At 40.5% G+C, this 26,465-nt stretch overlaps 1 protein-coding gene across 1 annotated transcript in view; it reads left to right on the forward strand.

Moving 5' to 3' along the window:
* Nucleotides 1-26,465, forward strand: part of lamc3 (laminin, gamma 3) — a 142,326-nt gene that overhangs the window by 54,820 nt on the left and 61,041 nt on the right. The window contains exons 3-4 of the mRNA XM_077231062.1: nt 23,613-23,743; nt 24,444-24,610. Coding sequence (XP_077087177.1) covers nt 23,613-23,743; nt 24,444-24,610 — 298 coding nt within the window. The remainder of the gene's footprint in view (nt 1-23,612; nt 23,744-24,443; nt 24,611-26,465) is intronic.

Raw genomic sequence — 26,465 nt, forward strand, 5'->3', positions numbered from 1 at the left:
CAGCCTTTTCCTTTTTCATCATTATTAAACAATTTGGCTGGTTACAAGGTGAAAACACACCTTGTAACCGGATACGGTTTTCTGCAAAGTAATGGATTACTTCAATGGGGGATATTTGTATGTTTGTATGTTTTTTTGTCTGAAAGGCATTGTTATATATTTTTCCCCACACCAACAAAATCCATGCTGAAGATGAAAGTTGTCTTGCGAATTCAAATTTAATTTGTTCAGTCATCCATTAAATTGGCATGCATGCTCTCTCTCTCTCTCTCTCTCTCTCTCTCTCTCTCTCTCTCTCTCTCTCTCTCTCTCTCTCTCTCTCTCTCTCTCTCTCTCTCTCTCTCTCTCTTGTTGAGGCTGAGAGCTGGGTTTTAAAATGGAACACCAGCTTTGAATGAGAATGAGAGATAGAGCACATAAAACGAGTAGCACAGTGAACTTAAGCAATCAAATTAAAAAATGTTATTCAGTTTGAAATGAGGGACAAGCCTCTTCCTGATACATTCTAATCATGAAGACCCTCCTGGCTATAACCCATATAAGAGGGGAGGAGACTTTAGATAGCAGGAGGATGGAGAGAGCACGTAGAAAGGTGATGCAAAACCACAAGATGCGAAAACAGAAAATGCAATTGAGAGTTGAATGGCCAGGGGTGGGGGTGAAACATTTAAAGAAATGCTGTACAGAAAGTAGAAAGTGACTCTAAACTCTTCAAAGAAGGAAAAATAAATTAAAACAGACGAGATTGAGAACAGAGACACTATTTCTCAATTTTCACTTAAATACTTTGTCCATAGTCAGCAGTTTTTATGAACTCATCAGCCAAACTGGTCGAAGCAAATTAAGACTATTTAAGTGCTTTCTGCCGTTTGTGCAAAGAACCACCAATAAACGATCTAATATTTAACCTCTCAAATATTACTTCCATCCTGCCATGTAAGTAATATCTCAAAGAGCAACCCACTCGAGACAATTAGCCATAGTTCAGATGGGATTAATAACAAAAAATTTGAGTTTTTTTTTATTATTATTATTTTTCATCACAATCTGCATACTTTAAATGTCACTGCCATAGATAACTGGATCATTTGTGTTAGAATAGTAACCCTTTGAGCTCTTTAATGGAAATTTGAATGCTTGTTCTATAGGAAGTTATTTATTTTTAATCTGTCTCTCAGTTTTTCAAATTAACTTTATTTGTAGGCATATTCTGGTGCCATATTTACAGTTATGGATTAGCAACCATTTTGATAGTTCTCATGGCATTTCAGTGTTCTTTTAATACTAACCCAGGGAACTTTCTTTCATGGCACAGGGTTTGAGCCTGCAAGCTGAGATGTGAAGTGGCAAAATGATTAATCATGACAAATATGAGTGAGATGACAAAACAATTACAATCCTGACTGAGGCACATAAACCGGTTAAAGAAAGCTATGCATCTCTTTGCTTTTCTGTTGGCTCATACAAGCCCACCTTTGATACCTGATCACTATCCTCAATGAATTAGTCTTCAGCTTATTTAAATAAGCTAGTCTAGAGCTCTGAGTGAATGTTTTAGGCTATAGTGTCACATGTAATTGTGTTATTGTACGGACAGCAAGAGAAGCATACGTCCCCTTGGAATTATAAGGTTCTATCTGCGTTCTGAGCAGTTTTGAGATATTGAGCTTCAAAGTTTTTGCATTACATATAGGAAAATTTATATGGGGAACAAGTTTCTTTCAAACATGAAAATAACAGGGACCCTAAATGTATTCTAAATGTACAATATCAAAATCCTCTCAAATTTGTAAATGGGTTTTTTTGGAATGGGTCAAACGCAGATAGAACCTTCTAATTCTAAAAAAACACTTTTCGCTTAGAATTATAAGGTTCTATCTGCCAAAACATTATTTGAACATTAAATATAAAATTAATGTTGTAACAATGTCTCAACATGTGTTAGAAAGTAAAATTGTATCCTTTCTATGACATTTATTTCATATTTTTTAGCACTTCCATGTATTTAGGACATTTCAAATTAAGCAAGGTAGGTCTAAATATTTTGTCCAGTGCAGAATCTTAATTTTCGTTACCAATTTGGTGGGTAATTAAACACATTATTGCAGAAATTGTTACTTTAATCTTTCTTTTGTTTAGACAGAAAGCAGCTACTGTAATACATCTGAGCAGGACTTTATTCCAGCTAAAGTGGGCCAGGTGAAATGGCTTTCTTTAGACATCAGTATGGCTGAAATAACATGCTAACGTTTATTGTTGTAATTAAGACCCCATCAATGAAATTGTTAACTATTTGACCTTTAAGGCTTAAAATTGTAAAAATTAAGACATTTTAAGACTTTAAAAACTACAATAAAATCGACATGTTTCAGCAAATTAATTCATAAAGTTAAATAATCATTGATCAATAATCACTATTTTTTTAATCACACACACACACACACACACTCTCTCTCACTCACACACACACAGTCACACACACACACACACACACACACACACACACACTTTCACACACACACACACACCAACACACTTTCACACACACACACACACACACACACACACACACACACACACACACACACACACACACACACTCGCACACACACACACACACACACACACACTCGCACACACACACACACACACACACACACACACACACACACTCGCACACACACACACACACACACACACTCGCACACACACACACACACACACACACACTCACACACACACACACACACACTCACACACACACACACACACACACTTTCACACACTCACACACACACACACACACTTTCACACACTCGCGCACACACACACACTTTTATGTTAAATGTTTTTTTTTTAAATATTCAATTTACTCACTGCATATTTGTATAATTCAGATAATAATCACTATAATAATAATAGTTATTAATAATAACCTCATTTATAATTAATAATAATAACCAATACACTATAAAGAAAATGGCCAAATTGAAGCCACTTCATAACACTACACAATTTAGTGAATATTTAATTTACTGTAAATGTATAGCATTCTGCCTTTATGGGGTTTCTTTTTGTCTTCAAGGAAAAAGCCGGCGACATGACATATAAAGTTGATTCTGATTGGTCCTCTTCTGTGCATTCGAAGTGCTGATTGGCTCACGCAGATAGAACCTTATAGAGCCAAGTTAGAGTTCAATTTTGTAGATAGAACCTTTTTGTTTTTTCAATAAAAAGTCCCACAATGTACACAACTTAAAAAAAACACATCACATAATGTAAATAAGTTGTCACAGAATAAGAATATGTGAATAACTCAATTTTGACAAAAATGTCAGATAGAACCTTATAATTCCAAGGGGACGTTATGTAAATTTAAAATACTATACCATACTCATTTTAAAAGCATCTTAAATGCTCTTATGATAATAATGAAATAACTTGCTGTTTACTATTACTAATTTCACTGTCAGAGATGAGAACTATACCTTCTACAGCTTCAATAAATAAATAAGTGAAATTAGTCTAAATGTCAATTGAGGACCTGTATGACACCTGTGCTTAAATTAAACCATGCGTGCTTATTTTAAAAGAGCTGCCTACATACCCTTACGAAAAATAAGTTTATTCAAGTGTTCTATTAGTATACTTCTTTTCAACTAAAAATAAGAAAGCATACTTTTAGTCTACATTTTATATACTTCTCATAAATATACTTTATGTACTTCTCAGAAATATACTTAAAATTACACTTTAGAATACATGACTTATTCTAAGAGAAAAGTCCAAGTATATTTGGCCTATACTTGTTCTCAATCTTTTGATCGAGATATACTTAAAAGTATAATGAAGTATTCAAAGTACACTTGGCTTGTAGTTGTGTTAACTCTTTTGATCGAGTAGCCTATTAAATATACTTTTTTTGACATAGTTTTTCATAGACAGTCTTATGAAACTTACATTGTTTGAAAATATTGATTAAAATATTGATATAAAACAGATATGTTTCTAATTCTGCGTATCTGAATTGTTGTGTGCTAGTCCACTGGTAGTGTACATAGAAATTTACTTTAATTCTACTTTACTCTTTCCCCACCATTGACTGAATTTTCCAGCTATGTTTTCACTGTTATACGGTAAGAGGCGCTATGTCACATCGTCTAGTACAGAATTTCTGGATCAAAACACAGGAGAAGTAGAAGCTGAAACAAGTGATAGAAGATTGTTCACTCAAATGTAAAATAACGTGATCAGCAAACATTAAACAGCGTGTAAATCAAAACTGATTAATGTTTCCAAATTAAATGAAGCATTACACATGAAGAGAAAACGACTGTGAAGCTTTGGGGGTGTTGGACTCGATCTAATCCATCTGTGTTTTGATCATCATTCTGAATCTGATCAAGGCGTAGTCTTTGACAAAAATGAGATTTTTTTCAACTTTTTTGTTTAAAATGTTGCTTTTCTTTATGAAACTTACCAACATTCAAGTGTTGATAAAGAAGGATGCATGAAGCTAATAAAATGTTTTTAAAATTAAAGTACAGTTAAAGGTATTTTTCAAGTTTCAATATTTGAACATAGTAGTATAGGCCTACTGCAAGTGCAAAAATAATATATAAATAGTAAACTATAACTATTATGTTAAGTTCACTTAAAGAAAACTTGTAGTATAAAACTACTAAACTAGTAGTTTACTGAGAGTATACTAAAATAAACCATGCAAGTATACTTGCAGTATAATGGTGCTTTTCCATTACCAGTACCAGCTCAACTCGATTTGGCTCGCTTCTCGCTCCGTTTTCCATTACAGATAGTACCTCCACAATAGTACCTGGTCCTCATAGCGACGCCACAGGAAACTGCCATGACATAATCTTCTACGCGACACACACCCGCTACCCACACACACACAGGACAATGGATGAAATTGAGTGTATGCTGTTTTTGATCCTCAGGATGTGGCTGTTTCTCACAGCAATAAGACAAACGTTGTTTCAGGAGAGGCTGAGGGCAGCAAAACGAAACACTGCTGAAAAAAACAGCTCCGTCTGGCAATGATGACGCAGTGAAAAGTGACGATTCTCTCTGACCAATCAGCAGTCTGCAGTGTTTTCACGTCACATTTTAGTATCGCCTCAGCTCACTCAGAACCTCGCCGGAGGTGATACGAAAAAAAAGTACCTGAAAGCAGGTACAGGTACAACTTTTACACAGTGGAAAACCAAACAAAGGCGAGGCGAGGCGAGGCGAGGCGAGTCGAGTCGAGCTGGTAATGTGTAGTGGAAAAGCACCATAAAACTACTAAACTAGTAGTTTACTGAGAGACTAAAAGAGCAAATAGAGTATATAATTAGTAAACTACAAGTATGATGTTAAGTTCACTTAAAGAAAACGTCTCGGGTTATGACTATAACCCTTGTTCCCTGAGAAGGGAACGAGACACTGCGTTGAGAATCGACTCTTTGGGGGCGCTCCCTTAGCGTGCGCCTCTGAAGTATGAATGAAACTATTCCAATCCTGATTGGTGTTGCGTCATGACGTGCACTTGAAGTTTACTAATGTTACACTTATAGTACACTTAAACATATACTTTTATATAGGCTACTAAAAGTGGGCCACTTTAGTCCCAAGCGGTATTAAAATAGTACAATTATAAGTTTACTACTAGTACATATTGACATTAGTATACTTACTACATAATTATACTTGAAAATATACTTGAACATTACTTCAACTAAATCCCTGGGAACTAAACCCCTGGTCAGAGCCTGACTCCACCCACTGGCAATATTTGAAAAATGCTGGAAAAGTGGGCAGAGCCCAGCGGAGGGGGGGGGGGGGGGGGGGGGGTGCACCTGAGACGCATCTCTCTGTATGGAACTTGCCTATGTCACCAGCAACCCCTTACTTCACGAACCACCCCAAACATCCAATAGGAAAATTCAACTACAGTAGCCACCGTTCTATGGAGGACCAAACCTGCAGAAATTAAAAATGAATAAATGAATAAATAAATATGCGAATAAATGTAAAAATAAATAAATAAATGACTATTTATACTTTTATTTCCCTATTTATGTATAATTATATTTTGTTTCCACATTTATTTTTTCATTTATTTATTTATGCATTTATTAATTTTCAATTTTATTTATTTTCACATTTATTTATGTATATATGTATTTATGTCTACATTTATTTATCTATACATTTATTTATTTATACATTTATTTATTTATGCATTTATATATTTATACATTTATTTATTTATACATTTATTGCTCTAGTATGCTAATGAGGGGGGCGTGTTTTACCTAAGGCATAGCAATCGATCTCAGAGTGGCAGTACTGAAGCATTGAGGCCACAGTGACACCTTGTGGTGTGACCAAACAATACGCAAGAGGTTTGTGGACGTGACTTTACAGGTCACGCAGGAAATAAAAAAAAAAAAAAAAAAAAAATTTAATAAAAAAAAAAACTCACAATCGCGAGTTTACATCTCGCAATTCTGAGAAATAAAGTCAGAATTGCGAGATGTAAACTCGCAATTGTGAGAAAAAAAGTCAGAATTGTGAGATAAAAAGTCGCAATTATTATTATTATTTATTTATTTAGTGGCGGAAACAAGCTTCCATAGTCACCAGTAAAATCAGTTTCAACAAAATCCATCTTCACACTGCAGATGTGGGACTGACGCTGACTCTGAATGGCATTAGATATTATTTACACAGACTGTTAATGCAGAGGAGCCATGGATGCATTTACACTGCAATTACAGTTGCGTAAATGTTATGAGATTGACTTTAATATAATATTTTGAATATTAAAATATTTAATGATAGAATCGATGAAATTATACTTTTAAGTATGAAACTAAAACAGCCAGTATACTGTATATAGGCCTATGCCACCGTCTTAACGAGTGAGTTCAATCATTAATTCAGACGATTCGTTCAAATAGGCTACTGATTCGTTCAGTAAGAAAACACCACGTGTTGCTTAGAGTCGCAGCGGTTCTGTGGAGTTTGGAACTTTTTTTCTTTTTCTGAAGAAACAGCAAAAAATAAAGAAAAAGTAGCCTATTTTTCAACACTCTTCCCGTGTGCTAGTGTATCGTATTATGTTATATAATAAAATTATCACATACATAGGCTTTTTTACACCATTTTTTATTGGGGCATTTATTTATTAATTTTGTTGTTTGCGAGGTGGCGGAAGTTTTTTTTGAGAAATAAACCAATTTACATACAAAATAGGCATTGAACAAACAATAGGCTATTAACAAAATTGTAATTTTTTACAATTCTCAAATTACAATAAATAACAGCAATGAAGTCTCAAATCATATTTACAACCATGAAAGGCAAGGAAGAGAAAATAAATAAATGAATTAAAATATTATAATTGTAATGTTGTAATACTATAATGTTGTTCTTTCAATTATTTAAATTATAATATTTTTAATTCATTTATTTATTTTCTCTTTATTTACGTTTATTTAAACTCTTTATGGAAAAGTTTGTTGCTGTCAACATTGTTTTTGGAAGATAGGCTACATTAAAAATGCAGTTAGCTTCTGTGTACGGATCTACAATGCATGTCATAAAATTTGGTTAATAGTGGATCATTTTGACGCGCTTCCATGTATGTTATCTATGGATTCTGTTCATGTGTGCCCAAACATTTTAGAAATCCCGACCTGCTGGTGTTTTACGGCCATGATTTCCTGCGTGACCTGTAAAGTCACGTCCACAAACCTCTTGCGTATTGTTTGGTCACACCACAAGGTGTCACTGTGGCCTCAATGCTTCAGTACTGCCACTCTGAGATCGATTGCTATGTCTTAGGTAAAACACCCCCCCCCCCCCCCCCCCTCATTAGCATACTAGAGCAATAAATGTATAAATAAATAAATGTATAAATAAATAAAAGTATAAATAAATAAATGTAGACATAAATACATATATACATAAATAAATGTGAAAATAAATAAAATTGAAAATAAATAAACGCATAAATAAATAAATGAAAAAATAAATAAATGTGGAAAAACGTCTCGGTTACGTATGTAACCCTAGTTCCCTGATAGGGAACGAGACGCTGCGTCAAACGCTGCGGGAACGCCCCTGCGTTGTGCGTCATGAAGCACGTATGGAATCAGCCCAATGGAGAGATGAAACGTCATAGGCGGGTGACGTCATCGACCAGGAAACTATAAAGCACCCCAAAAACACAAGCGCATTAGCTTCTGATAGGCTTGAAGGAAGCGCTAACGGGAGTGCCGGGAGTATGGCGGAGCGACGCAGCGTCTCGTTCCCTATCAGGGAACTAGGGTTACATACGTAACTGAGACGTTCCCTTTCAAGGGAACTTCGAGCTGCGTCAAACGCTGCGGGAACGCGAATACCCACGTCGCCATAGGACCAAATGACCGTCATGTGAGACTAGCGCACAGAGGACGAGAGCACCTGTGCCCCAGGGGTAGAGCTTAAGTCTAGGTCATAGAACTTAATAAAAGTATGCGGTGAAGACCATCCAGCCGCATCACAAACATCACTCAGGGAAACCCCCGACAAAAGAGCTTTAGAAGCAGCCATACTCCTGGTAGAGTGAGCTCGGACAACCAAAGGTGAAGGCTGGCCAGCCGACTCATAAGCAAGTGAGATAGCCTCAACCACCCACTTGCTCATTCTCTGTTTAGACGCCGGACACCCTTTCCAGGGTGGCCCGAAACATACAAAAAGTTGTTCTGATTTCCTCCACAGGGCAGCTCTGTGGACATAAGCGTCTAATGCCCTAACAGGGCAGAGTGAATTAAGTTTCTCCTGGTCCGATGACATAAATGGAGGAGGACAGAAAGCCTGCAGAACCGTAGGTCTAACAATATTAATAGGAACCTTAGGAACGTAACCTGGTCTAGGATGCAGAAAAGCTTTAACCATGCCAGGTGCAAATTCCAGGCACGAGGGTGAAACCGACAGAGCCTGCAAATCTCCGATTCTTTTTAGTGAAGAGATAGCAAGCAAAAAGATAGTCTTAAAAGTGAGAAACTTCTCGGGAACTTCTTCGATAGGTTCAAAAGGAGCTAGGGAAAGACCTTCTAATACAATGGCCAGATCCCAAGTCGGCACCCTCGTACGAACTGCTGGCCTCAGCCTCAAAGTGCCACGGAGGAAACGAGTTATAAGCGGGTGTCTCCCAAGAGAAACTCCACTGAAAGGGACGTGGTAAGCAGCTAGTGCCGCCACATACACCTTTAGTGTGGAGGGGGATAACCCTGTGGAGAAGCGCTCCTGCAGGAATTCCAGCACTGCACCCACTGGGCAGTTAACTGGGTCCTGCAGGTGTTTCCACTTCAAGGCATAAAGCTTCCTCGTGGATGGAGCTCTGGAGTTAAGAATGGTCTCAACAACCTCGGTTGAGAGACCGGAGTCTATGAGCTGGGCCCCCTCAGAGGCCAAGCCCACAGTTTCCACAATTCTGGGCGGGGGTGAAGTATCGTGCCCCCCGCCTGGGAGAGTAGATCCCTCCTGACCGGGAGCTCCAAAGGAGAACCGTCCAGGAGAGAAATCAGGTCCGCAAACCATACTCGGGCCGGCCAGAACGGGGCTACTAGTAGTAGACTGACCCCGTCCCGGCGGACCCTCTCCAGAACTCCTGGTAACAGAGCAATCGGGGGAAAGGCGTACAGATGTGACCTCGGCCACGGCTGCACCATAGCATCCAACCCCAGGGGGGCTGGAAGAGTGATGGAGAACCACCGATGACAATGAGTGGTCTCCTTGGAAGCGAATAGGTCCACCTCGGCGCGACCGAAACTCAACCAAAGGAGCTCCACCACCTCGGGGTGGAGTCTCCATTCCCCTGGCCTCGGCCCCTGCCTCGACAGGGAGTCTGCTACCACATTCAAATACCCAGGGAGATACATTGCTCTCAGAGATAGTAGCTTCCCTTGGGACCACAGGAGGATCTGACGGGCCAACTTGTAAAGCCGGCGAGACCGCAGGCCCCCCTGATGATTTATATAAGAGACCACCGACGTGTTGTCTGATTGAACTAACACATGATGGCCTCTCAGGTCTGTTAGGAAGTGTTTCAGAGCCTGAAACACAGCCAACATCTCTAGACAATTTATGTGCCACGAAAGATGATGATCCTGCCACAGACCTTGGGCTGGGCGACCACTCATGACCGCCCCCCACCCTGTGAGGGAAGCATCCGTCGTTAGCGTTATGCGACGACAAAGAGCCCCCAGCACAGGACCTTTGGATAGGAACCAAGTTTCTCTCCACATGACCAGAGCACGAAGGCAGCGCCGCGTGACTTTGAACGTGCGGAGCGGATTTCCCCTCGGGGAGAATCCCTTGGTCCTGAGCCACCACTGTAGCGGTCTCATGTACAACAGGCCGCAAGGTATAACGTTGGACGCTGCTGCCATCAGACCCAACAGTCTCTGAAACTGCTTGACAGTGAGTAGCTGGCCTAGCTTCACTTGTTTCACAGCTGAGAGAATCGAAGCGATGCGGGTCGGAAAGAGTCGCGCCCGCATCGATACCGAATCCCAAACGACACCCAGAAAAGTGGTCTTCTGGGAAGGAGATAATACACTTTTCTTTGCGTTCAGCCTCAACCCCAACTTTCTGATATGAGCGAGGACGACATCTCGATGCCGAACCGCCATCTGCTCGGTCTGAGCTAAAATCAACCAATCGTCGATGTAATTGAGAATACGAATGCCCTGAAGCCTCAGAGGCACTAGTGCTGCATCCATGCATTTCGTGAAAGTGCGGGGAGATAAAGCTAGGCCAAACGGAAGAACCCTGTACTGGTACGCCTCGCCCCCGAAGGCGAACCTCAGGAACTTCCTGTGTTGTGGAAGGATGGACACATGGAAGTATGCGTCCTTCAGATCTATCGTGACAAACCAGTCCTCGGACCTGATTTGAGACACGATCTGCTTGATAGTGAGCATCTTGAATTTTAGCTTCCCTACCGAGCGATTCAATATGCGCAGGTCTAAAATTGGACGCAACCCCCCATCCTTCTTTGGAACGATGAAATATCAGCTGTAATAACCTGACTCCAAACTGGGAGGAGGAACCCGTTCTATAGCCTCTTTTTGAAGGAGCGTTTTCACCTCTTGTTCCAATACCAGAGCCTGCTCGGGGCCCACCACTGTGTGCAGAACCCCTCTGAATTTTGGTGGACGACACCTGAACTGGATAGCATAACCCTTTTCTACTGTCTGCAGGACCCAATGAGATATTTTTGGAAGGCTTTTCCACTCTGCCAGAAATTCTACTAAGGGTACCAGCCTCTCGAGACTGGCCTCTGGTGTAACTTGAGCAGCAGACGCAGCGCCCTGTAACGGCGCACCGGCAGGGAACAACTGGTCTGACCGCTCTGAGACCCTCCTCAGAGGGAGCGAGCGTCCCTCGGGAAAGCACTCGCTGGGATCGTCTGTGCCCCGGCATAAAGGCGGGGTTGGCAGAACGAGCCCCTGAGGGCACCGAGGAGGAATGGGCACCGTAAAAAGAGGTGAACACCTTTCCGCCTCGGTGGGGACCACCCTCAGCATCCTGAACGGCTTGGCGTCAGGACTTCTTCTTAGCCGAAGCCTTCTTAGCCAATATAACTGTCCTCAGATCAGTTCTACTGGGAGAAGGCTTCGGCTGAGAGTGTCGCGGCTGAGCCCACTGTCCAGCAGGGGGAGCACGAGACGCGACACTCTGCCTCCGCTCTATGTGATGAGCTCGAAGACGGCCGGGGCTGCTCCCGCCCAGCAGCCCCAGGGACATGAACTTTAAGGGGAAGAAACTTTTTAAAAGCTGCAGTTTGTTTCTTTTCTTCTTGGAATTTATCGATAACTGAATTCACAGCATCACCAAACAACCCCATGGGAGAAAGAGGAGCATCTAAAAGAAAAGCCTCTTTCTGCGGCCACCAGAGCTGCCATAGAACGACCCATTAATTTGGCCGATTCCCTGGTGGCACGCAGGGATAAATCAGCAGCCTGACGCAGTTCGCGAACTACGTCAGTACTGACCTCCTCACTCTCACTCATGTCCCTTAGCAGATCAGCCTGGTATGCCTGCAAGATTGACATAGTATGCAGACATGACACAGCCTGACCTGTTGCCGAATATGCTTTACCCACCAAAGCCGAAGTGTTTCTTAAAGGCTTGGTGGGTAATGCCGGTGCCTTAAAAGATGATGCTGCTTCGGGGGAGAGATGGCTCGCAAGCGTCTCTTCCACACGAGGCAAAGCACCATAACCATGAGCCTTGGCTCCCATAATATTAGCGTATGTTGAAGTCTGGGGACTAAACACTCTATATGACACCGGTTTTCTCCATGATTTCGACACCTCGGCGTGGAGATCATGGAAAAACGGCAGGCACCGGCATGGAGGCTGCACACGTGACGGCAAAAATCTCTCATCCAACTTTGATTTAGAAACAGACTCCTGTCTAGTCACTGGCCATTCAATATTAAGTTTTTCAACAGCTCTTGTTAACACCTCCATAAGCTCATCACTCTCAGGAGTGTGGGGTGGCGAATCCTCCACATCTCCCTCAACACTAACAACATCAAGTTCCTCAGAACTGGATAGCTGCAGCATTGGTGCCTCAGCCCGAGCGGAAGAAACCGCAGCGCGTGCTTCCGAACCCGGGACTGAGGCACTGGATCTCACAGGTGAAGGGAGAGATAAGGCAGAGCCCGTCTCAAACCCCGCTGTGAGATCCATCTGCGATCCCCACGATAAGCGCCGCCGCTCTGCCTCGGCAGAAGTGGGACCCGAACCGCGGGGAGCGCGCACCGAACCGCTCTCCTCAAAGAGCGATCGGCGGGAGCGGAGCGTCCTTAACGGCAAACGCTCGCAATGCTCACAGTCTGCTCCCTCGAGAGCAAACTGGGCATGCTGAACTCCCAAACAAACAACACAAAGATCATGTGTATCCCCGCTCGTTAAATAACGCGAGCAGGGAGGAACACACTTTCTAAACTGCTGTTCGTCCGCCATAATCTCTCAATATATATATATATATATATAGGGATAAATTGTTTGTGTGGTGCAGGGTATGTAAGACAGACAATATCACACAGGGACAGATTCACATGTAGCGCGACTGAAAGCACAGAAGCTAATGCGCTTGTGTTTTTGGGGTGCTTTATAGTTTCCTGGTCGATGACGTCACCCGCCTATGACGTTTCATCTCTCCATTGGGCTGATTCCATACGTGCTTCATGACGCACAACGCAGGGGCGTTCCCGCAGCGTTTGACGCAGCTCGAAGTTCCCTTGAAAGGGAAATATAATTATACATAAATAAGGAAATAAAAGTATAAATAGTCATTTATTTATTTATTTTTACATGTATTTGCATATGTATTTGTTTATTTATTCATTTATTTATTCATTTATTAATTTTTAATTTCTGCAGGTTTGGTCCTCCATACCGTTCAACCTGAGGAGGGCAGCACTCAGACGTTTTTACACCATATATTGTAGAATTAAAACACTTTATACACAAATGTCAAAAAAGTTACTCGAATCAATGAACCGTACTAATAAAGCCCCATTCTTACAGATCATTAACTAAAAAAAGTTGGTTCTGGGTTTAGTTACCCTTTAAGTATACTTCATAAAATTAACTTGAAGTATACTTCTTTTTCGTAAGGGTAAGCAGCCTACTTGGTGAAGTGTAACCTCATCAGCGACTAATTTAAAACACTCTACATTACACAAATGTTTGACGTCAATAAGATTTTATTTGTTTGTTGTGTTTTTGAAAGAAGTCCCTTATGGTCACCAATGCTCCATTTATTTGGTACACCAATGTATTAAATTTAATGTGGTAAATATATTATTTTTAAGTGTTGTCTATTTTGATATACTTTAAAATGTAATTATGGCTAAACTGAATTTCCAGCATCATTACTGCAGTCTTCAGTGTCACATGATCCTTCAGAAATCATTCTAATAGGCTGATTTGCTGCTCAAGAAACATTTGTGATTATTATCACTATTGAAATCAATTGTGCTGCTTAATGTTTTTTGTGAAAACCATTAGACCTATACATATTTTGTTTGGGATTTCAAAAGAACAGCATTGATTAAAAATAGATTTTTGGTAACAAATTTAAAAGTCTTTACTGTCACTTTTGATCAATTTAATTCATAATTGGTGACTAATTTTTTTTTTTTAATTAATAATAATAATAAATCTTACTGACCCTAAACTTTTTTTTAAGGTTTTAGGTAGAAAGTCTGTGTGTCATACAAATAGTCAGTGACCTGGCTCACAATTGATTTTTAATATAGGAAATGACGCAATACTTCATTAATTCATAAGCAAAAATATTCAAAAAAGTAAAATACCGGTAGTCAAATAAGGTTTCATTAGTTAACATAACATTAGTTAAAGTCCCCCTGTAGTCAATAATTGTTTCCCTTAAAACTCACCTTTTATCACCAAAATTACATATTTAAATGTTTTTTTTTTTTGTCTGTGAAAAAAATAAATAAATCTTCATGCCATATAATAGTTTGAATGCAATTCTACATACAATTGCTTCATTTATAGTGTACGCGGAGCAATTAATATGCTAATTGGGCCCGCCTCCAATTACGCCAGTCCACAGACCCACTCTGACGTGAACGGTAAACGCTGCACAATGGTATCGGTCTTTACAAAGTCGGACACATATAGGTTATTCCTATGATTAGCCTTTTGCTTGACTGTGTTATCAAACAGCTAATAATGTGTTGCTAGTCTACACAAACTATATATCCCCGTTTGCCACCTCAGTCAGCCTTTTAACTATCATCAGAAACGATTTGAACAAATCAGAACGTCAGTGGAGAAAGGCAGAAATTCAGTTTTGCTATCATGTATAAATTACATTTTAAAATTATATTAAAATAGACAACACTTTAAAAAAATAAATTTAGGCCTACCACATTAAATGTAATACATTTGTATAGCTACCAAATAAATGCAGCAGTGGTGAGCATAAGAGACTTCTTTCAACACAACAAAGAAATAAAATCTTACTGACGTCAAGCATTGTGTAATGTAGAGTGTTCCAAGCTAGTCGCAGATGGGAGGTTACACTTCGCATGTAGGCGGCAGCTCGCTAGTTTTTGAAACAGAACAACATAAACATTAGTTCATCATATCATCATTATTTCATCATATCATCGTAAGATCATACACCCGCTATATTGGTAAATCTACCCGATTATTCATATCAAGGAAATATACCGGGATAACCTGTCGACTCTCGAGATCACCTGGTAGTTCGCTGTTAATGAAATGTTAAAGCCCGCCGGCACGTTGACGTGATTGGTTACAATGTAACGTTAGTTCAGGACAGGTAGGTCAGAAACACCAGGGATTTTAAACCGCGTTTTTGAGACTTGTCTTTTTTCACTGCAGTTTTAAGGAGAAAATACTACATTAAAAACATTAAACTAGGCCTACTTAGTCAACATGAACTAAAAATTAACAATAGCTAAGTCTAGCACTTATTAATCTTCTCATTTTAATTTCACTACTTATACATTATTAAAATCAAATGAGAATAGGACTGAACAATATGTCTACAGCATTTGTTAATGTTTTAACATTTAACATGTACTAGTCCATATTTAAAAACAAAAAAAGTATTTGTTAACATTGATGCACTGTGAACTAACTTGAACAAACAATGATCAGCTGGATTTGTATTAACTAAAATTAACAAAGATTAATAAATACTGTAAAAAATATATTGCTCATTTTTAGTTCATGTTAGTTAATACAATGTTAACAAATGAAATCTTATTGTTAAGTGTTACCAGTCGATTTTGAATTATTTATTACTTCAGTTTTATTACTTTTATTATGGTTTAAGTATTGAATGAGTTTATACAGTATGTAGGCCTATATTTGGTAACACTTTACAGTGTCCTTGTTACGTGTTACATGTAGTATTCCCTACATACTAACCCTAAACCAAAACATAATCCTAACCCTATAGTAAAACCGTATATTTTTTTATATTATATTTTTTATGCATTGTATATTTAAATATTTAAATATCTTGTACATCTTGGAGTTTGTTGTAGTGTGTGATAGGATTGTCAGCACTGTAAGGGATAAATGCAGTGGTGCCTGTAATTTGCTAAAAGAGGACATCTTAGAAGGCAGCGTAATTAAGTTGCCTACTTTTTGGCACAGCTTTCACATCAGCAGCGCATACACAATGACTTAATACTGCCTACAGAGGTAACTCATTAGATTGTAGAACACAGCTTGTATATCTCTCTCTATAGCTTCTTCTCACTCTGTAGTATTGGAGCTGTTATTGTTTATGATTCATTGCACATTGTTTCGCCCCCAAAATAAGACCTTTTCTACTGATGCACAAGTACTGCGAAAACAAACACAAGAGAGGCACAGAAGAGAGAGAGAAAGTAAAGTAGGCATTCAAAAACTGTGCAGAGCTAAGGATGCCAGAGAGAAAGAGAGACACTCTGAGGGGAAGATAAAGAATATTGTACACAGAGAAGTGGAAGCAGAAGAGCAGAGCGACATGTATAATAAAAACAGAAGCAGAGTCCGATGAGCATCGTTAGAAAGACAAAGAGACATGGAGGGGTTATTTGTTTCTTTCTTTTGTTTACTCAACTGCTCTGAATAGGAATGGACTTAACCATCCCTCTGAGAGGCAGGGACGTGACGGCCAGCTCCGATCCTTTTTTATCTTGTTCCCCCAGAATGAAAGATGTGTGCTCTCACCTACACACGCCAGGCTGTCACACTGGGCTCAAAACCCATTAACACGGACAGAACAGGGGTCAACAGGCCAGCCACTGATAAGGATGACCAAACTCTTTTGCTTTCACACTATCACACACATGACCATACCACACACTTGACCAGACACACACCTGCACACATACACAATAAAAATGTTGAAGGCTCTATTTCTTTCTACCATCTCATTCTTTATGCTTTGGTCTGTATCACATACACATGAATACACAGAGGTGCTAGCTTTGTTTTCCTTGAAGTTCACTTCAACACAAGAATTATGAAAAATGTTATGGTATCTAATTGTGCTCTATTTTCCATGACCTCAGAACAACCTCTCACCTTAACTAAATATGTTTTTGAACTTACTTCTAAACTGTTAAAGTGTATCCTGAAATTATTAATGTGTAGTATGCATAAATTCTAGACATGTAAATTCTGCATGTCGGTATTGTCATGTGACTTAATCTTACTGTTCTCTGCCATTTACGACTCCTGCCCCTTGACCTTATGGGAAAGTAAATTAAATTTTAAAATATGAGAGAAAAGGGGTAGTAAAAGTTAACTTATCTTAAGATATTAAATATGTTTAACGTAATCATTTTTAACACCTTTACAGAATTAAAGCTGATATTGTCAGGAATCAATCAGATTCATTTCCATCCACCACTCAAAGGTCACTCTCCCCGGAATATTAACCAGTCACACCTGTTCACAATCAGTCACCTCGTTACCCAGCCCTATAAAACACTCACGCACACCCCAGTCATTGTCAAGCCTCCAACAGGAGAAGACCGTTACCCACGATTTCCCGAAGTTTCCAAGTCTGCCAACGAAGATCCATCACGTAACTATACTCACCCCTGAATATACTCACCTTTGTCTCCCTGTCTTGCTGTCTCCAGTATTCCAGTCTGGTTCCCTGTTTCCCGAGTCCTGCCATTTGAATCTAAGTGCTCCACGTGTCCACCGAGATCTCCCTGTTCCTCCCTGGATCTGAAACAGAAAAGTATTCGTATCACTGGACATTGTCTACCCACGTCCAACTCTCTGAAGAAGGGTCTGCTCACCTGGGATCCTCTGCACGACGTGATCGTCAACGCACCTGCACATGAACTTTGTCTCTGCACTTATATCACTGTAAATAAACTCACGTTTGCTTTCACTTACCTCCGCCTCTGTGCCTGTATCCTGACAGAAGGCTTGACCAGAACAGAAAAGTGAAACAGCGCGATGGAAGCTACCCGCCATGGTGATAACCCTGTACAGTCTACAGCCGCTGTTCAAAATTCCGGTCAGTCTACGCTCAGCACTTCCGCAGACTCCACTTCTTCGATGATATGCTTCGCTAACCAAGCATCACGTCCAGCGCCATTCTCCGGACGGGCGGAGGATTGCAACGGGTTCCTGCTTCAGTGTTCGCTCGCTCTGGAACAGCAAAATCAGTTATATCCCACAGAAAGATCGAAAATCGCTTTTATCATCCAACAGTTATCCGGGGCTGCTTTGAGATGGGCTGAAACCATGTGGTTACAGGAGTCCACTACAACCTCATCGGTACAAGGGTTTGTAGACCATTTTAAAGAAGTTTTCGGACGACCAGTTGATGATTCTTCCACCAGTGACAAACTACTGCAACTATACCAAGGTCGAAGATCGGTTTCTGAGTATTCGTTGGAATTTCGCACTTTAGCCTCTGCAAGTGGGTGGAACGAGAAGGCGCTCATTTCTGTTTACCGACGTGGTCTGAATCCTGCTCTCCGTCTGCAAATGGCGATATATGATGACAGTCTGGGTGTTGAAAAATTTATCCAACAAGCTCTCCGTGTGCATCAACGATCTCAGGGCTGTTATCTAGAAAATCGCCGACCCACTAGTAATTCTCAGTATCCCACGGAAGCTCCGCCCGAAGCAGATGGAGAAAAGATGCAATTGGATACTTACCGACTGTCCCCAGCGGAACGTGCACGGCGCCGTGAACTCAGGTTATGTTTGTATTGTGGAATGGGAGGACACTTTCGTCAGTCATGTCCGACTCGACCCCCCAGAATGCTTGTGAGTTCTGTCTTTACGGCCGATTCGGTATCAGCCCCACTAACTATTTCAGTGATCTTAAAATCCACGACTTTCCATGTTTCTGCCACAGCCATAGTGGACTCCGGGTCGGTAGGAAACTTCATTTCCGGACGGCTCTGCCAAAAACTCCAGCTCGAGAAATCAGCCACCGCCAGACCATACTCCATCCATGCAGTGACGGGTGAAACCATAAATAAGGGGTATGTCACAGCTCAGATTAAACCCATCATCCTGGGTGTCGAAAATACACATCACGAACTTTTTGAACCTTTCATATTAGAGAACAGTCAGACTGATCTAATTCTGGGTCGCCCATGGCTTATTCGACATCAACCCAATATCAACTGGTCATCTGGTAAGATCCTGAACTGGGGGTGTAAGTGTGCATCCAGAACTGCCGAGTTGGCGACCACATCCATCGTTGATGCACCTAACATTGTCCCAGTAAACTCAACCTCCATCGAAAGCCCCACTGAGAGTCTGTCCGTTTCCATACCTACCTGTTATTCCTCGTTTGCAGATGTGTTCAATCCTGTCGAGGCTGCTAAATTACCCCCTCATCGAGCTTGGGATTGTGCGATCGACCTTGTTCCAGGAGAACCCATTCCTAAGGGACGAATCTACTCCCTGTCTATTCCCGAACAGAAAGCCATGCAACAGTACATTGAAGAGGCTCTGAAACAGGGGTATATCCGTTCCTCCACGTCACCTGCTGCTGCCAGCTTTTTCTTTGTTCCTAAGAAGGATGGCGGACTACGTCCTTGTATCGACTATCGAACCCTGAACAGAATAACCGTGAAGTTCAGCTATCCACTACCGTTGGTTCCTTCCTCACTGGAGCAACTGCGTGAGGCCAAGATGTTCACTAAACTGGACTTGAGGAGCGCATATAACCTCATCCGAATTCGGGAAGGCGACGAATGGAAAACCGCGTTCATCACCCCTGCTGGCCACTACGAATATTTGGTTATGCCGTATGGACTGGTCAACGCTCTTTCCATCTTTCAAAGTTTTATGGACGAGGTATTCCGAGATTATCTGAACCGATTCGTAATAATCTACATCGATGACATTTTAATCTATTCCAAGGATCCAGTGGAACACCAACGACACGTCTCCTTAGTCCTCCAACGGCTACGTGAGTTCTTTGTTCCTAAAAGCAGAAAAATGCTCATTTCACCAAACTTCAGTCGAATTCCTAGGCTATCAACTCAGTGAAAGAGGAGTACAGATGGACGATCGCAAGACCAAGGCGATCACTTCCTGGCCAACCCCACAGACGGTAAAAGAATTGCAAAGATTCCTTGGCTTTGCCAACTTTTATCGGAGGTTCGTTCACCAGTACAGCCTGCTAACAGCTCCTCTAACGTCACTCCTAAAGGGAAAGCCAAAAACGCTGCTCTGGACTGAGGAAGCCGACCACGCATTCCAGTCTTTGAAAACCGCCTTCACCACTGCCCATCTACTCCGACATCCTAATCCCGAAGAGATGTTCATCGTAGAAGTCGATGCCTCCACCACTGGAGTAGGAGCAGTGTTGTCTCAGTATTCCAATTTGTCACCCAAACCTATGCCATGTGCGTTCTTCTCCCACAAGTTATCACCCGCCGAAGTAAACTATGATATCGGCAATCGGGAACTCCTGGCGGTAAAACTTGCGCTTGAAGAATGGCGACACTGGTTGGAGGGCGCCAAACACCCGTTCCTGGTTCTCACCGACCATAAGAACCTCCAGTATCTGAAAGAAGCAAAACGACTCAATCCACGCCAGGCTAGATGGGCGCTTTTCTTCACTCTATTTCACTGCTAGATCTCCTATCGTCCAGGCTCCAAGAACGTCCGAGCGGATGCTCTGTCTCGTCTCCATGCTCCTGAAACTCACCATGAAGAACCCGAGAACATCTTGCCAGAGAAAATCTTTGTCAATCCCATTCAGTGGGACTTAAACGAACAACTGATGGAATTGTCTCGAAACCAACCCAGTCCTACGGAATGCCCAGCTGGGAAAATCTACGTACCCGATGAATTCCGTATATCACTTATCTCCTCAGCGCACTCCTCCGTTGGTACAGGTCACCCAGGAGTCACCAAAACCTGCTCCACTCTCCAAAACTGCTACTGGTGGCCCAACATGCTCCGAGACGTCAAATCATTCATCCAGGGGTGCATCCTATGTGCAATGAACAAAAACCCTCGTCATTTGCCCGCAGGAAAACTCATGCCTCTACCCGTTCCCCAAAGACCCTGGTCGCATATTGGGGTGGATTTTGTGACTGATCTTCCACCCTCCGAAGAGAACACCTGCATCCTGGTGGCCGTCGACCGCTTTTCGAAAGCGTGTAAGCTGATTCCCCTGAGAAACTTACCCACAGCATTTGCAACCGCAGAACTTTTAATGGAACATGTCTTCCGGAATTTCGGCCTCCCAGAGGACATAGTATCAGATAGGGGGCCTCAATTCATTTCAAAAGTTTGGCGAGCCTTCTTTGCACTGATGAATGTCACCGTAAGTCTCACTTCAGGGTATCACCCACAGGCTAATGGTCAGGCAGAACGAAAAATCCAGGACGTCAGCCGTTTCCTCCGAACTTTCTGCCATGCCAATCAGCACCTCTGGAGTCGTTACCTCGTGTGGGCAGAGTATGCCCAAAATTCCCTTAGACAAACCTCCACCAACCTGACTCCGTTCCAATGCATTCTGGGTTACCAACCTCCACTGTTCCCGTGGTCCGGGGAACCCTCAGAAGTCCCAGCAGTTAACGCCTGGTTCCGGGACAGTGAGAGAATATGGAACCAAGCTCACCATCACCTCCAACAAGCCATAAACCGCCACAGTCACTTTGCAGACGCTCACCGAAGCAACACCCCCGAATACCAACCTGGACAATTGGTTTGGCTCTCAACAAAAGATATCCGGTTGAGACTACCCTGTCGCAAGTTAAGTCCAAGATACATCGGTCCGTTTCCCATAACAAGACAAATCAATCCAGTTACCTACCAGCTCCGTCTGCCAAGTCACTACCGCATCCACCCCTCATTCCATGTTTCCCTCCTGAAGCCCCATCACTCACCTGTTCCAGTCCCCTCTACAGATCTAGCACAAGATGAAAATCCTCCGGTTCTCCCCATTGAAACAGAATCCATCTTCGCTGTTAGAGAGATCCTGGACTCCCGACGTCGGGGTGGTCTACTCGAGTATCTGGTTGACTGGGAAAATTATGGACCGGAAGAGAGGTGTTGGATACCTCGTAAGGACATCCTTGATCCCATGCTACTCACTGCCTTCCACGAACAACACCCTGACAAACCTGCTCCTTGACCTCGAGGTAGACCCCCACGACGTCGGGGTCCTAGGTCCGCTGGCGCGGACGCTGGAGGAGGGGGTAGTGTCAGGAATCAATCAGATTCATTCCCATTCACCACTCAAAGGTCACTCTCCCCGGAATATTAACCAGTCACACCTGTTCACATTCAGTCACCTCGTTACCCAGCCCTATAAAACAATCACGCACACCCCAGTCATTGTCAAGCCTCCAACAGGAGAAGACCGTTACCCACGATTTCCCGAAGTTTCCAAGTCTGCCAACGAAGATCCATCACTTAACTATACTCACCCCTGAATATACTCACCTTTGTCTCCCTGTCTTGCTGTCTCCAGTATTCCAGTCTGGTTCCCTGTTTCCCGAGTCCTGCCATTTGAATCTAAGTGCTCCACGTGTCCACCGTGATCTCCCTGTTCCTCCCTGGATCTGAAACAGAAAAGTATTCGTATCACTGGACATTGTCTACCCACGTCCAACTCTCTGAAGAAGGGTCTGCTCACCTGGGATCCTCTGCACGACGTGATCGTCAACGCACCTGCACATGAACTTTGTCTCTGCACTTATATCACTGTAAATAAACTCACGTTTGCTTTCACTTACCTCCGCCTCTGTGCCTGTATCCTGACAGATATATGATTTATGGTTTTAATCTAAAGATTATTCTAAACATTCTGAGCTCAATCATAATTATTTTGTTTTGTACAACCCATAGTTTTAAGCAATAAGTTGTCAACCTAATATGAAGTAAATATTCTTCAAATAATAGTTTAATTTATTTTAATACATTCATAACAGAAAAGCCAATTATTTAATTTTAGAAACAACATATTTTTATATCACATTTAATTCGCCCACCGTATAATTTAGTATTTTGAGGTGGGTGAGATTTTTTTCAAATGTTTTTGAAAGTGTACAGTATTATGCTTAAAAGGTATCTTATGCTCACAAAAATACAGTAAAAACAGTAATATTGTGAAATATTATTACAGTTTCAAAATAATTGTGTTCTCTTTCAGTATACCTTAGAAGGTCATTTATTCCTGTGATGCAAAGCTGAATTTTCAGCATCATTACTGCAGGTTTCAGTAGAAATACTTCTAATATGCTAATTTGGTCCTCAAGAAACATTTCTGATTAGTAATGTTGAACAAAGTTGTTCTTGTGCTGCTTAATAATTTTTGTGGAAATCATTATGTACCGGTATTTTTCAGTATTCTTTAAACTCAGTATAGAGAGTTCAAAAGAACCTAATTTATTTAAAATAGAAATGTAAAATTCTCTACTGTCACTTTTGTTCAGTTTAATGCATCCTTGATATTTAAGAAAAAAAGTTTGTGTAGTAGACAGAGCAGATAAATAGCATGCATTTTCTCTCTCATTTTACTTTCCTCTCTCTTCCTCTCTGTAGGACTGGGTGACGGCTACAGATATTCTCATCTCTCTGGACAGATTGAACACTTTTGGAGACGAGTTCTTCAAAGATGCCAAAGTGCTTCGCTCATATTTTTATGCCATATCTGATTTCTCTGTGGGGGGCAGGTGAATAAACACACCTATGTAATGTTGCATGTGTTTTAGCTGTCACCTATGTTTCATTGGCAGACGCATACTGACTAAGAAAAGAGAAAGGGAGCAAATCACAGAAAAAGGCAAGTGAGTGATTTAATACCAAGAGGAACTGTGCTTCAGTAAGAGAGAAAGAGAGTTTTGCCAGCCATTTGATCTGTGTTCTACATCTTAAGTGTATTAGTAGTATAAACAGGATGTGGAAGAGACAGTGTTTGTGTATTTGTGTGTTTGTTCGCCATCTGTATATAGTTTGTGGGTGTCGGGTTTTGTTTTTTCATCACTAGCTCATATTGTATATCAGAGTGTCTATTTGCCTTTTCTCTGATTATTTTTTTTTCCTTCTTAATAAAGTCCACAAATGTTAATGCTAGTTATCAATGCAAGTTGGTAAAAATACACAACACTTACTAAGCTGTAATTTCTGCCAAACAAATAGCAAACGCTGTGGTCAGAATGTGTTTACTTCTACTTCTCTGTTAAGGTCCCTGTAGCATATCAAATTTTGCTTTGTGTTTTGATTTAATTTGGTTTTAAATTCAACCATCTGGCTCATTTGTAAATCTTGTCTCAGAATGCCACATCCTGAGCTTATTTTATAAGTGATTTTTTTCTGAGTGTCAACAATGAGCCTTAAGAGAATGATAATAATGCGCTCTCAACTGTCTTGCAGATGCAAGTGTAACGGCCATGCCAGTGACTGCATAACCAATGAGGAGGGAGGTTTGGTGTGTGCTTGTAAGCACAACACTGCAGGGGTCGACTGTCAGCACTGTGCTCCCTTCTACCAGGACCGGCCATGGGCACGGGCCACCGCTGATTCAGCCAACCAGTGTGTGAGTGAGTACGGCCTGATTCTTTGTTTATTTGGAGTAGATCCATCACAAACCTGAAAATCCTACACTCAGATGTGATGTATAATATATATATATATATATATATATATATATATATATATATATATATATATATATATACGTTCAGTTTTGGTTACTGATTATCTCCTTGTTTGTTTCTATGGTTACGTATGATTATCAACTGTCAGTCATTTGGTTCGTCTTGTATTTAAACCTTTGTCAATAATGGTCTCTTGTAGTGTGTATTTCTCCTGCGTTTATGATTAAAGTTAATTTTTTAATATATTCCTATTTTCATGTGTATTCTACGACACAACTATATATATTATATCAAAACATTTATTAAGTCTACAAATTTTTTCTTTTTATGATCTTATAAAAAGCTTGAAGTTAATCCTATTAAAAGATAAAAGTTAATCCTGCAAGTTTTATCACCTGGTTAATTAATTTAGTGACACTGTAACCCATTGAGATTTTAATAAAAAAAAAGTGCTTTCGGCCCCAAGTAAATTTTACGTTACATGATCCATTTTAACAATGTTTTTCATTTGACTAATTTATTATAAATGGTTTTCATCAATTTTCTCAGTTTCAAACTAACATGTAAATTTAAATCAATCAAGAAACTGAAGTTTTACCTGAGGGCCCATCTGTGAATTGCCTTTAAAGTAGCCCATCTGAGAAATGTTGCATCTATTTAAGTCTCCACATCTCCACAGCGTCATATTTTTAAATGTTTTAAAGTTCATTAAACACGAAATACAGTTAGAGATAATAGAGTTTTACCTTTTCAAATCAACTTTCAAATGAAGTTGCTTAAAAAGTTAATTTGTTGCGTCTTGAACATTGGTTGTGATTGAATTTGCTTACTTTACTCAGTGTGTTTTTATTGCTGTTAGGACATGAAAAACAAGATTTGAACTTTTTTTCCTCATATTTTACAAAGATATTTTCAGATGTCCAATTGAGTGGACAGTATGCGTTTTTGTTTTTAACTGAAGCAATATTGTATTAAACATAGGACAGTAATTGCACAGTTATACTGAATAAAATTATATAAAATCATGTGAAAACTATAAAATATATACCAAAAAAAAAAAACAGCTTCAATCATTGTAAACGCATTTGAGTTTGGTCCTGTTTGACCACCAGCAGACAGAGAAGAACCTGGTTTGAAGAAAACAAAAAATCCACATTCACATTACTCTGTTAAAAAGCTTGCATACCTCTGTTGAATGTCTGCCACCTTTGAGTCCTCAGATGGCATTGCATGAGAAAACGTTATATTGTGTTAAAAATAGTGATGGGCGATACTGCAAATTTCTGTATCGATCCGATACCAAGTAAATACAGGGCCAGTATCGCCGATATCGATACCGATACCGATACTTTTTCATTTTAAAAGCATGCATTTGAACTTGTATGCACTTACAGCAGTGTGTCATGATTTATGAGGTGAATGCATCATTAATATGTTAAATCTGAACACGTTTTCATGACTACTAGGCCTAAATTATTTGTGATCTGTGCTCTCAACTCCCCTTTAATTAGTCAGTGACTTTTACAAAACTACCCAAATTATAGTACTAGCCTACTGTTCAAAAGTTTGGTGTCTGTAAGATTTTTATTTCTCTTAGTAAAAACTGTAATATTACAATTTAACAATTTAACATAGGCTATCTGTTTTCTATGCCATAGTAAACTGTAATTTATTCATGTGATCAAAGCTAAATTTTCGGCATCATTACTCCAGTCATGATGATAAATCATTTTAATATGCTGATTTGCTGCTCAGGAAACATTTCTTATTATTATCAATGTTGAAAACAGTTTCATAT

The sequence above is a fragment of the Siphateles boraxobius genome, unplaced genomic scaffold (assembly GCF_051911475.1).
Source record: "Siphateles boraxobius isolate OS27281-9 unplaced genomic scaffold, OSU_SipBor_1 16, whole genome shotgun sequence".
NCBI lineage: Eukaryota > Metazoa > Chordata > Actinopteri > Cypriniformes > Leuciscidae > Siphateles > Siphateles boraxobius.